The 13,480-nt window shown below is 35.2% G+C and overlaps 6 protein-coding genes across 6 annotated transcripts; 3 read left to right on the top strand and 3 right to left on the bottom strand.

The window, feature by feature from the left end:
• Positions 1-106: 106 nt before the first annotated feature.
• RO3G_13184 (uncharacterized protein) lies at positions 107-942 on the top strand (the record flags this gene model as incomplete). The annotated part of the gene is made up of 6 exons (XM_067667768.1): positions 107-130; positions 177-236; positions 299-336; positions 388-410; positions 467-608; positions 660-942. 6 exons carry the CDS (start codon positions 107-109, stop codon positions 940-942), a joined length of 570 nt encoding a protein of 189 aa, XP_067523869.1.
• Positions 943-5,850: 4,908 nt separating this feature from the next.
• Positions 5,851-6,741, top strand: RO3G_13183 (NADH-ubiquinone oxidoreductase; the record flags this gene model as incomplete). Its single annotated transcript, XM_067667767.1, has 6 exons — positions 5,851-5,896; positions 5,947-6,057; positions 6,114-6,205; positions 6,269-6,415; positions 6,468-6,656; positions 6,709-6,741. 6 exons carry the CDS (start codon positions 5,851-5,853, stop codon positions 6,739-6,741), a joined length of 618 nt encoding a protein of 205 aa, XP_067523868.1.
• Positions 6,742-8,919: 2,178 nt separating this feature from the next.
• RO3G_13182 (uncharacterized protein) lies at positions 8,920-9,504 on the top strand (the record flags this gene model as incomplete). The annotated part of the gene is made up of 1 exon (XM_067667766.1): positions 8,920-9,504. One exon carries the CDS (start codon positions 8,920-8,922, stop codon positions 9,502-9,504), a length of 585 nt encoding a protein of 194 aa, XP_067523867.1.
• A 449-nt stretch (positions 9,505-9,953) lies between these two features.
• On the bottom strand, positions 9,954-10,901 carry RO3G_13181 (40S ribosomal protein uS3; the record flags this gene model as incomplete). The annotated part of the gene is made up of 5 exons (XM_067667765.1): positions 9,954-10,320; positions 10,373-10,582; positions 10,634-10,740; positions 10,800-10,802; positions 10,863-10,901. 5 exons carry the CDS (start codon positions 10,899-10,901, stop codon positions 9,954-9,956), a joined length of 726 nt encoding a protein of 241 aa, XP_067523866.1.
• Positions 10,902-11,087: 186 nt separating this feature from the next.
• Positions 11,088-12,285, bottom strand: RO3G_13180 (uncharacterized protein; the record flags this gene model as incomplete). The annotated part of the gene is made up of 5 exons (XM_067667764.1): positions 11,088-11,138; positions 11,195-11,431; positions 11,492-11,686; positions 11,736-11,893; positions 11,937-12,285. 5 exons carry the CDS (start codon positions 12,283-12,285, stop codon positions 11,088-11,090), a joined length of 990 nt encoding a protein of 329 aa, XP_067523865.1.
• A 257-nt stretch (positions 12,286-12,542) lies between these two features.
• RO3G_13179 (60S ribosomal protein eL19) lies at positions 12,543-13,434 on the bottom strand (the record flags this gene model as incomplete). The annotated part of the gene is made up of 4 exons (XM_067667763.1): positions 12,543-12,982; positions 13,034-13,143; positions 13,320-13,356; positions 13,416-13,434. The coding sequence occupies 4 exons, from the start codon at positions 13,432-13,434 to the stop codon at positions 12,543-12,545; spliced, it is 606 nt and encodes a 201-aa protein (XP_067523864.1).
• Between the last annotated feature and the right edge of the window lie 46 nt (positions 13,435-13,480).

Here is a 13,480-nt window from a genome sequence, read left to right as displayed (position 1 = left end):
AAAGATGACAATTTATTTCACCACAATCTTTTTTATTCTCGTTGTCGAGGTAATATGTACTTATGCTGCTGACAAGTACGCGTTGTTAACTTTTGCTTTGTTTTAGATGTTTGTCTTTTGTGTGATTGTGGTAAGTGTTATAGATTAAGAAAGTTTTGAAACTAAATCTCGGTTAGTTACCCCTTCCTTCTCGTTGGCGTAGAGCTATGTTTAAATTTGCATCCACCTCTCCTTTGGTATGTATATATGTATACATTTTATATCACCTATACATTTACACGATTATTATACACAAAAGGTTGATAAAGCTTTGAATACATTGAGAATTATCTTTGGGTAACAGATTGAAATGAAAAAAAGCATATAAAGTACTCACCTTTCTCTTAGTTTTATTTTTGTTTTGTTTATTGGTATATATATGACGCGGTATCTATGAATATTTATTTATTTTGTTTGGAATGAATAGATGCTGTTAATCGTTTACAACGTCTCAATGAACATGAAGAGGAAAGTCATCATGATCATAGTTACGAAGAAAGCTTGAAGGCAAGCAAATTTTATGCTCAAAGAAACTTATACTTAACCGGCTTTACCCTCTTTTTATCACTGTAAGTTACACACAAACACTATAACCAGTAGTCCTGAACATTTTTCTGCAGCATCCTCGAACGTACAAGTAGCTTGGTGATTGCCATGTTGAAGAAGGAAGAAGAGTTAGAAGATGCTATCAAAGAACATGTTTCAAGTACTCAAGATCAAGAACGTTTAGAAACAATGGAGACAACTTTCAAAAACAAGATTACTGCACTCAAAGTTGAAGTCGAAGAGTTGAAAAAGCAAGAAAAGGACATTGAGAACTTGAAGAAGCAAATTGCGCAGCAAACAGAAGAATACAATCAACTTCGAGACAGACATGAATCATTAAAGCAAAAACAAGCTTAAATGAGAGTTTTATATAAATAAATACAAAAAGGAAATACTAGGTCCTTTTTTTATGCAGCACATATCGCTTCACTCGACGCTACATATGTTGTATCCTCGTCCTCTTCGTCCGCAAACTCGTCAGGATCATAAATGACTCGAATGATTAAGGAACAGGAAGGACATCGAGCTACGTCTTCACCATCTCTTAAATCGTCCTATAAGATAAAACTAAGTATTCTGTATCGTAAAAAAAATACTTTAAACAATATTACCACCGAGATTTCAAACTTATCTCCACAAGGACAAGGATAAGTATAGATTTGATCGTCTTCATTAAAATCCATATCTTCAATTTCAATCTAAATTAATTATTTTGAATTAATGATTGTGATTTAAAATACATTCATATGCTGAATCGTACCTCGTCGTAAAAAGAAGTCATCTCTAGGGTATAAACGAAAGCAAAAAAGAAACAGAAAGAGTGAGAAAGTATTTGACAAAAAAAAAAAAAAAAAAAAAAAAAAAAAAAAAAAAAAGCTTTGCCCTTTAACCAATGAAAATGGTCAAAATCAGTTCTAAATCTGGCATGTGAATCACTTTACTAGCTTGAACATATCAATTAGAATAACTAAAAAAAAGCAATATATCTTTTTCATAAACAGTAGTTTGAATCATTTTTTAGCCTAAATATACATATATATATCTATCAATAAATTTGCATAACCAATCTCCTATCATAAAACAAGCTATAAAATGAACAGCCTGTTTAATAAGAGTTAAAACATTTTGCAACATATTTTATTCAATACAAATACATGTAGTGAACGATGGTGTTGATATCTATCTAGTTTATAAAAAAGGTACTTTACCTAACTTGAAAAGACTCTCTTTATCTCAAGTATTTGTCTATTCAATAGTAATATAATCGTCCTCTATGCACATTTTGCATTCCACTGAAAGACTGTGACAAATTATGACTTAGGATATAGAATTTACTATAGAAAATTCTAATACTTCTTATGGTCAAGCATCTTTCTGCTGTATGAACTCTGTAAAGCCTTTTCCCACCAAATTTTCTACAGATGCAAGAAATCATCAAGTAAACACAGTAACGATCCGTCTTAATACATAATATCATATCTCAGTATCGCTTTTAATACTTTTTAAGCATGGGTATGAATACAATATGACACTTATGATATAACTTATTCTTCTTTCTTATAATACAAGTATCACTACCATTACCAAAGCGGGAATATGAGATTATCAAAAGGGGTAGCGATATGCATACAACTATAAATAAACAAGAATATATAATTTGTTATTTATCCTCAACTGCATATTTAACGACGCACGGAAAATATCTATGAGTCTAACTTGGTACATCTGAAATAACAAAAAACCTGGTATGCTTTCTCTTTTACTCGGCCCAAATAGCAAAATGTTCATAGGTACTAGTAAATCGATCTACTATTTCTGTGATGAACCCTACCCTGTCTTCTATCCTTTTTTTTTTTTTTTTTTGCCTCTTTATTATACAAAGGATCAAGGTTCACCCTTAGTTTTTCATTTGGACAGATCGACCCTACATGTATGTGCAGGAATCCACAGTTTGGCTAAATTGTTATTCCCATGCAACAAGAATACTGAGTCCGTATTTGACATAATATATGTCCTTTCATTTACAAAGGGTTGATTTTGTACTTGTTTATTAATAGTTATATTATTATATATCATCATAAGGACATGCAGCGCCCTTAAAAATTCCTCAAAGTATGGTAAGTATAGGATATCTAAAGGAGCTTGCTAACTAGAGAAAAATCCTTTTAATTTCTTCTCCATCCTGCTCTGCTTTTTTTTTATTTACATAATCACTTTAGTAACATGCCCTGAATCTCCATTTAACAATCATTTATTAGTTTAACAAGATTTTAATGAAAAATAAACTTCATTGTACGTTTACAAAGAAACCATGAATCTTTTTACGCATTACCACGGAGTTTGTATGAGTGGCACGACTGTAATACCAGAGTACTTTTTACGTAAAATAACTTGTTCGTCCCTTTTTTTTTGCACTTAAAGTATAGTGATCAGATGAACACTTTTAAGAACAATATATATTATATGGTCATCTTTGTTTATCAAAGCTGTCTCAAAAGATGTAGTGTCAATAAATATATTGCAAGATAGAACCTGAAACAGGGATATAGAACAGGAGAGATCTGCGATTGCTACAAAAACAAGGGAGTATATCTATAATCTTGTGTGCGCCGCCAAAGCTAAAAGCAGCACCAACAGCGTGATATTATAAACAAAATTTTCACCTTTGGATGATTATCCAAAAGCAATGACATAGCTCTCTTGATACATAAATGAAGGAATGAATAAATGGTGAAAAAAGAAGAAACATGGTACAATGAGATGCGCATCCTTGTGAATGTAGTAAATCTCTTATTCATTAGTCAATAATATAATAAATATTTTCATAAATCAGACGAATCCAGCCTTATAACAAGAGAAATAGTCTAAAGAACATTTCTTTTTTTCCATAAATTGGTTTCATTTGATTATTGCCATAAGTATTACATTTTAAATTTAATTTTTCTTTCAAATAAAATCTTATTTATGCAAACCCAAAAGAAGAAAACTTAATTCAACACATTTTCATAATATATTCCGATCGTTTCTATGGAATATATGATGCGTTTAGCAGATTTATTACTATACTGCGAAAGAAAAAGGGATATAAAAGAGACCTTACTTTTTTTTATAAATTGTATCGAATCAATCTACTTCATTCAAAATGCGTTCTTTTCTTATTTTAGCTACTTTTGCCTTGGCCTGTCTCGTTGGAAACAATTCTGCTGGTGTTATTAAACGAGATGATAATAGAAAAGCCGGCGGTATCTTACCTCTTGTGAACAACAACGATATACTCAACCATGACAAGATACTGAAAGGAAACGAGATACTCACTGATGGCACATGTGTTGGAATCATTGGTTGCAAACTCGATTAAGTAACAATGTTAATCTTGAAATTTACAAATTATCAAATTAATAAGATATTCGTAGTTTTAGTCCTTACCGGTTTAGCTACTTTTTCTCCAAGCTCTATTATTCATTTAAATACTTTAAAACAATGATCAATGTTTTGTGAAATAAAAGATAAACTTCTTTCTTTCAACAAAAAGATGGTTTTTTTTATTGTTATTATTAACCATTAGTTTTTTATTTTATGTTTCTTTCCTTACCAAATAAAATAGGTTCGTCTAATTGACACATGCTTTACAGATGATTAATGGTGCTATTCTATGCTATAACAATATAGAAAAAATGAATGAATAGGATCTGTTAAAACAGAATACATAATTGACCAAGTTGGAGAAGCTAGTAAAGACATGTAGTAGTCATCAATTTATAGTATCAGTTACCCTGTCTTTAATATGGAACATTCAAGCAAATTATACAATGCTAAACATCATTAGCTCTTTAACCCTAAGCACACTATGTGTGAGCCTATGATTATCCATGAGCCATGGCATATTTTTTCTATAGTTTTGAATTTGTTAGATTTGTAAGACCAGTAAAATGCCGGATGATTTTGAATTTTATGCAAGTCATATGTCTCTTTGATGTAGTGGCAGATTAGCTTGTGTACTGTAGTTACACTCAATAAAGCACGAATTAAATGATCAACTTTTTAATGCTTTAATACCTTATTCTGGACTTATTAAAATAAGTTGCCATCTATACGTACTATTTCGAAAAAGAAAAAAAAGCTATTTAAAGATCATTATTCATTGAATGATGAGTTTCTATTATCGACAGGTTAACCTTTCTGTATCCTCTCTTTTGCTCATTAACAGTTTACTAGTTTTCATATTGCTACTAACTTTAGGGATATATACTTTGGAATTCTCTTTTATAAAAGAATTCACTTTTACAATTGACTATATCACTGGCTTCAAACAGACTTATAAGCTTTTTTTTTATCCGTCAACTGCCTCCCCTTTACCTAAATTAACTTTCAGTCCTTTCTTTAGCATCTTAGAGTACCTTGAATTGCTCAAAACTTTTATTCATACAAAATATCATGCCGCAGCTGCTGCAAACTTTGCTGATATGCTTTGGTTGATGAAAGCTTTGTGTGAAGGAGCTATTTGCATCTTTAACGGTTCGATAATTAAACTATATAAAGCTTTGATAACAGCAAAATGATCTACACTGTTTATCTTTACTAGGATTGGTATCTGATCCGTATTGAAACAAATCAATGTATCATTGCAGCTACAACTCATTTGATTTTCCTCTACTACAGTCCTTCTTTCCATTCCATTTTCTTACCTTCTTACTTATTCTTGAGCTTATATCTTTCTTTTAATATTTTGAATATTGCATATGTAGTTCTGACACTGAAGTTACTCAGGAATGTTCAAAAAATTAGGAAAAATTAAGAAGAGATATTTGATGAAGATTCCTGATAATGTTGATAGGCTTGTTTAGCTTAAAGCTTTACCATGTAATATGCCTATATATTTCATCGTTTTTTCTGATTTACATTGATTGAAAAAGATAGAAAAAGTCAAACCAAATAGTAGGCTTCAATGGCAATAAAAGAGACAAATTTGCTTTATGATATAATCTCGAAGCGCAGTTTATTATGATTTGTAATGACTTTATCTAAATGTATTGGCATTAATTTACTTTATTTTGCTTTTTGTTGTCTTTAGTTTTATTGTGCTTTTCCCTCACCAAGCATGAAAGGCATTTCTATTGGACATTTTCACTTACGTCATCATTTTTCACCCTGACTTAAAAAATCCCTCTTCTGGATTTTTTTTTTTTTTTTGAAGCTTTTTTTCTAATTTCAATAAAGAAAGGCCCCAATAACCACCTCCCTACTCTTATATATAATTCAGTTAAAATGGTTTCAACTGCACTTGGATTAAACGCTGCTAAGAGAGCATTGAGTAAATGAGATTAAAAAAGATTAAAAAATCATGCTAATTATAATTATCAGCATTATCAGTTCCAAAGACATTAGCTACAGCATACCGTCCCATGTCAACTGAGGTTGTCAGAAACATTGACCAAATCAAAGATATCACAGTAAAGCCTAACAACAGCGCAGGTAAAAAAGAACAAATAAACGTAAAAGTTAATCAACTCATACTGCGGCTCTATTAGAATATGTCTTATCCACAGTTGATCGTGTTGTCAGCTGGGCTCGTGAAGGTTCCATCTGGCCTATGACTTTCGGTTTAGCTTGTTGTGCCGTCGTATGTAGAATAGAGATTAAAAAAAATATAATACGGGTAGACTAAGAAGTGATTGTATTTTAGGAAATGATGCACTGTTCAGCTCCTCGTTATGATCAAGATCGTCTTGGTATCGTTTTCCGTGCCTCACCTCGTCAATCTGATGTTATGATCGTTGCTGGTACTTTAACAAACAAGATGGCTCCTGCCTTAAGAAAGGTTTATGACCAGGTAAACAGTGTAATATAAATAAATCAAAACACGCTATTAATGTGGATAAAAGATGCCTGAACCTCGTTGGGTTATTTCTATGGGAAGTTGTGCTAACGGTGGTGGATATTACCACTATTCTTACTCTGTTGTTCGTGGATGTGATCGTATTGTTCCTGTTGACATTTACGTTCCTGGTTGTCCTCCTACTTCCGAGGCTTTGCTTTACGGTATTTTCCAATTACAAAAGAAGATGAGAAGAGTAAGCGTATATAAATAACAGAGAATATACAGATTACTAACATTTCTAACAGACAAAGATCACTCAACTTTGGTACAGAAAGTAAAGAAATAAAAAACAGTGTACGATATTTTGTCCAGAGATTAGAAATGAAGACTACAATAAAAAAAAAGAGAGCCATTCTTTTGTGAAACTTTATTTCCTGCTTTTTATTTTGTTTTATGTTTTGCTTGTAACCATAGCAACAGAATGAGAAAAGTGACACTAAGAGGTTGACATGAGCTGCAATCGTAATGATCATGAAACTAGACATTGCACTTTGATATTTTCTTTAAAGCAAATTTCCTATCGCTTTTTTCATCTTTTTTTTATCCCTTTTAGCCAACAATGCTCAATGACTTGGAGGAACTTGTATTGCTCCAATAACCCAGATCCAATAATGGGCTTTCAGTTCATTCGATCGAGTGGTTGTGTATTGATATCACCTACTATATAAATCTGATAAAACTGATTGGGTTAAGATAATACTGTTTTTACTTTACATACTTTCATTCTTTAATCTCTCTTCTTCTTTACTTCATGTTTCTTACATCACCAAACTCAAGCTGCTATAATACTGACTTTGTTTATTGAGAGTACTATTTCTGGTGCATAACAGAGAACAACTAAATTTGCTTTATATTCGAAATCGGTTGAATGGGTATTGTGATGGCAGTGTATGCTTTTGGGATTAATTAAATATGATTACTTAAATCCACATATGAAATTGTATGTAGCAGGCTTTTTAATGCTGCTACAAGTGTTTATTTACAATGAAATGGTCATACCTCAAATAACAACAGTCTTCTTTTGATTTTTATGTATAGGCCTGTGGGCAGATTTATGCAGTTGGTTTTAAAATTCCAGGAGGTTTTAGTCTTTATAGCAATCGTGATATTATATCTATAAGAATTATAGTACATTGGATAGTTTTCTTACATTCTTTTAGCCGCCTTTGCTCCTGTTGGTACTTTGACTGAGCCTATGCAGTTTATAATGTAGGCTTTATTGAGCCAATTTTATACAATGTGGGGACGCAGTTGGTTCCTGCTTTCATATAAACTTTAGCTTCTATCTGACCATTAGAAGCGATCAAAGGATTGGCTGCCTCCAAGATGGCAATTCTAGTACCATACTAACACTAAGAACAGTACCGTAAGCATTATAGTTATGGTTATTGATTTTGTTAAATCATTTTAGTTCTTTACAACTATTATTCGGATCTCCCCCCCCCCTCGATTTGGGATTTGCACCAAGAATCGGCCTGATAGTGAGTCTGGAACTGGCCACAGAGTACAACAACTACAGCTTATGTCGTCTCCATAACAGTACTACCCTTAATAAATAACCCAACAATAATATGGCTGAGAATTAATGGGCGCTATAAGATCTGAATGTTTGATTCAAAGATAGAAATGATTGCACAAATTTCATAAACGGATCATTCAATTTGAATGCTCTTGGAATGGCTTTGGTCAACCATTCACATCAAGTAGATCAAATAGAAAGAGCCTAACAAATGATTTGTGCATTGACATATATAATCATTTTGCAAAGTAAGCCAAAATGTTACTTACAATGACCGAGTATTATATTGTAAAATTCTACATCAACGAACGGGTCTAGAGCTTTATTGATAATGAAGCCCTTTCTACTAGTTAAAACTCTTGAGTTCTATCTGTTTCCTTTTCAATCTTGTTGCCAAGTTGAACCATGTTTAAGCTTTGTACCTAGACTTCAGTTTTGTCAGAGAAAGACATTCGTTTCGAATCATTCACCTTTTACAGCTAATTGTTAATTTTTATTCTAAAGTGCGGTTTGTTCCAAACTATGATGAGCATTGATAGATAAAACTTGAAAATGATCATATCAAGCAAAAACAGCAAACTATGACGAATCAACCTCTTTCCTTTTAATCGTCTTAAAAAGCAGTAGTACGTTGTTCTCAATCTGTAATATCAGTGGCTGTCATTAACCGTTGCAGTAGAATTCATAGCATGCTGTGCTACAGCTTGCATGATAAAAACTTTTTTTTTCTTAAGCTCAAGCTCGCTTTTCAAAAGTCGCATAGGAGCACACACGCTTTGTACAGATTCTTTTGGGGGAGGAGGGGAGAAAAAAAAAACTGTAGAAGAGATGTGCCTTTTCTGGAAAAAAAAGTTATCCAATTGTTTTATCTGCCTTTCAGTTATTTCCAATTCTATTTTTAAACCTTTTCTTTTCACTGAATATAAATTATTTTTAAATGTCTACTAGAGAAACTTTGATAGATAATACAGCTGCTAATACAGCCACCTTACAGCAAACGGCACCAGAAACTATGGTTACGACTACAATTTCTAGCGCCAAACCCACCGAAGCTTCAGATAATCCACTGTCTGCAACACAGTCTTCTGACATGATCACGTCCAGCGCAACGCCAGATACCACATCCTCTACTGCCCTTACCACGACAAATCCTATCAGCACTACGGCTCAATCATCATCAGCGTTAAATCCTACTAGTACTTTTACTAAAGAAGTACATACTCATACAACTACAGTGGTGTCAGAAAATATCAGCAGTGTATCCATGACAACCACAACTTCTTCAAAATCTCCAATCACAACCACAAGCACTTTAGAATCTCCAACATCAACCTTCAACCCTTCAACACCACAAGACTCTACTACAACTCAGACACCTACTACTACTACTAGTACATCCTTAAGCGCCTCTTCAGGATATCGCATAATCAATACTACTATTTCAACAGACATTCCGACTCAAACAGCTATAATTGTCAATGGCATGACGACGACCATTACCACGGTGATTCCAACGTCGTAAGTTTTTTTTTGTAAACTGAAAAAAGAAAAATAAATCCTTTTAGAATTGTGGTGCCTACGCTTGCAGCTGACCAAGCCATCGGCAACAATTCAGGCACGCCTGTAGGAAGCATTGTGGGAGGCGTGATAGGAGCAGCCGGAGGTGTGGCTTTGATTATCGCCGGCCTGGTATGGTACAAACGACGCCACAGACGAAAAGCGAGAGCGAGATCAAGTGAATTGTACAATGATGTCTTTTACAGAGACCCTTATCAACATAATGATGACTGGATGAGGACAAGTTTAGATGAAGAGGAATTTTACATGACACAAAGACAATCCTGGTGGTCTTCCATGTCTTCTGCCTTTCAAAAATCAAAATAGATGTAAATAAAAAGGATCTATTCCCCACACATACATATGTACACAAACAAAAAAAGTTTATATTTCAAAAAAATATAATGAAACCTTTTAATGAGCTTCAACGGGTTCGACAGCAGCAGGTCTGAAGTCTTGAGCAGAGGGCTCAGTGATAGGAGCTTCATCCTTGGGTTCGAGGATGGTGACGATATCAGGGAGAGTTTGCTTGGGACCGTTGCGACCAGTAGGGTCGTTGTCCAACATGATCTTGACCTTGATACCCAAGACACCTTGACGCAAGTCAACGTGACGGACAGCAGTGGTGATGAATTCACGAGCGGGGTTACCAGAGTGAATCATGAAACCATCAGCAAACTTCATGGCCTTGGCACGGGCAGCACGAACCTTACCAGAGACGACGACTTCACAACCCTTGGCACCAGATTCCATGACGAAACGAATGACACCATAACAGGCACTATGCAAACATGTCAGCATCTTTCTTTTTTTAATCTGATCTGTCACCCTACCGACGGACGGCCAAACCGTTGAGAAGCTTGAACTTGACTGATTCACACTGAGCGATGGCACAGAGACCACGGTTTTGAACACGTTCAGCATAGAGCTCAACAGCGTTTTCGGGGAACTTGAAACGCTTTTGAACAAGCGTAGTCAATTCACGGATACGACGACCCTTTTCACCAAGAACGTTTTGAGTGTGAGTGGCACGGATGATGATTCTGTTTTATAGAATATTAGCATTTCGTTTCTTTTGATCATCAACACATTACTCAGTACGGGCAGGGGTGACGCGAACTTCGACACCAGCATAACCAGCTTCAGCAAGTTCACGAGTCAAGAACTCGTTCAATTCGGCGTAGAAGACACCATCGGCGACCTGTAATGATATTTAATAAAGTTGAAGAATGCTGATTATTTTTTTTATTGAAAACTTACAAACTATAAAATGAATTAGAATACATATTCATCCATCCATCCATCCATCTCTATCTTTTTTACCTTTCTCTTCTTGGAGATTTGAGCTGCAACAGCGGCCATATTATATAATCAATTAAAAAGGAGGGAAATGAAGCATTTCCTGTTTACTGCTTCCTTTTCTTCTACAAAGCGATCACATCCACACACACCCATTTTCCCCTCTCATTCTCTCTCTCTCTCGATTTTCCGTCATTCCGCATCCCGGACAAATGTAGACTCCGATATACACCAAAAATCTTTTTTTATTTAATCCTGTACAACAGCAACAATGACACTTATATCGTCTGCCTTTCCGCCCTGTTGAAAAAAGAAACAGGTTAGGATCCCTACAGCCTTCTTTCCTTCCGTCTTACTTGATAATAAAGACCCTCACCCATTGCCTTTTCTTGAAAAGGACAGTTCACGTTTGTTTTTGATCGACTGATCCTATTCGCTCTCCTTGCCAGTTCATCTGAAATCTTTTGAGGTTCAAAAGGGAGCGTATGTCTTTGTCGAACGATGGATAGGATGTCTTTATCAAACAGATTGTCAAACAGACCGTCTGAACCCATGATGATAATATCCCCTTTTTCTACTCGCACCGTAAAGGACTATGGGGAGAGTTAAGCTCTTTTTTTTTTTTTTTTTTTTTTTTTTCTTCTGTTGCTTACTTGAGCGTCTTTGGGTTGATCAGGTGAATGTGGGCCGAGTTGAAAAGGAAAATTGAAGGAATGCTGCTGTTCTTCACTTTGAAAGACATAGTCGTGGTGACGAATGATCGATATACCACAATCACCCAAATGAGCTATCCTTAATTCGGATTGACGCAAGATCGCCAGACAAGCTGTACAAGAACCCAAGATGCCCTAAAACCATAGGTTGTGTAAGCAAACCAAATAGAGGATGGTTGTCTACCTCCTTTTTTGCTTCCAGCATGCTTTCTTCATAACTCTTTTGTAAGATAGACACAGGATCCACCGGGTGATGGAAATAAGGATCGTTTCTTTTAAACTTTTCTAGTTCCAAGTACGCATGATGCATTAGCTTTCTAGAATACAACGCAGCATTGGCGCCTGGGACAATTGAGTTCGTGTTTATGAAAATCATATCGCTTACTTGTCACACCAGACCATCCACCTACGCCATCGGCGACGCCCAATGCATCCGATCGTATGAAATACGCATCTTCTCCAACCTGTGTACTCAGATAGTGATCCCTTTTTTTACTGTCTGGCGTTCTGTAACTCGGTTTCTTTGCAAATCCTGAGGCACCGTGAAGGAAGGTATAGGAAGGTGTCTGTTTGGGATGAGTGAAAAAATCAAAGAGAGGCAATCGTGGAAGTTGTGTGGTGAGTGGGGTGGAGTGATGCTGACGAAAAGATAAAGTGGGATGAGAAGGCAAGAGGATGGGTGTGTTCATTGAACGATGTTTTAGAGTAGAAGCAAACAAATTCCATGTTTTCATTGTAAAGAGAAGACGACAAAATGGAATGAAGAAAAGAAGAAGAATGGGAGAGAAAGAAGGGAGCAAGTGATGAATTAAGCCAATGATATTCTAGATTTCTTTCAATGGTTTACATCCACCTTTTTTTTTTTTTTTTTTTTTTTTTTTTTTACATCGTATGATTTAATAGGAAAGAATAACAAAATATCCCGCAATGGATGCACCTCTTACTGCGGAAAAGACATGATTATTTTTCATTATTTTTTATTATGAATGATTTAAGCCTCAACCTTTTCAGCCTTCTTGTTAGCACGACGTTCACGAAGAGCCTTGTTCTTGGCACGGAGAACATCAGCTTGTTCAGCAAGAGTCTTTGCACGGACCTTTTCAGCCTTAGCCTTGTGAATGTGTTCCATCAAGACACGCTTGTTCTTGAAACCATTACCCTTGGACTTGAGATAAAGTTGGTGATACAAGTGCTTGTCGATCTTGCCAGCTTCTCTGTACTTGGCCAACAAACGACGGAGGACACGCATACGACGCATCCAGATCACTTGGCTGGACATACGGGCATCAGCAGTACCCTTTCTTTTACCATAACCCATATGACGACCATTGCGCTTGGCTGCGGCACGTTCAAGCACACGGAAGCGAGATTGAGCAATTTGAGGTTTACGGATAATCAAACCATCCTTGACGAGCTTACGAATATTGGCACCTAAAAACACATGAGAAAAAAAAAGTGTATTTTATTCATTTTCAAACTTACGAGAGTTGGCATTGGAGATTTCATTGACTTCATTGGGGTCTAACCAGATTTTGCGTTGACCACACTTGAGGACAGAGGCAGCTAAACGTTTTTGAACAACCAAACTAACCCTTTACAAAAAAAAAGAAAAAAAAAATTATTCATCTGTCCGGCCATGTCCGGTCAATTTTTACTTACATTTTTAATTCACAAAAGAGAGAATGAAATAAAAAATGTCGGAAAAGAGGTCAACTTATGCTTAAAAAAGAGTCAAAAAGGCATTTGATTGGTGTGATTAGATCGGAACATGAAAAAAAAGTTTGCATCCAACGTTATCCATCCGTCTAATGATTGGTTGATTTCAAAATATCATTTTCACATTCAAACCGCAGTCGTTTTATACTTTGATAAGCAATGATCATTCAACAGGACCATCCAAGAGGCACCAAAGCCTCCTTTGTTGAATAG

The sequence above is a fragment of the Rhizopus delemar genome, genomic scaffold, assembly GCF_000149305.1.
Source record: "Rhizopus delemar RA 99-880 supercont3.11 genomic scaffold, whole genome shotgun sequence".
In the NCBI taxonomy this organism is placed as follows: Eukaryota; Fungi; Mucoromycota; class Mucoromycetes; order Mucorales; family Rhizopodaceae; genus Rhizopus; species Rhizopus delemar.
The sequence above is the reverse complement of the archived record's forward strand: the minus strand, read 5'-3'. Positions and strand labels throughout refer to the sequence as shown.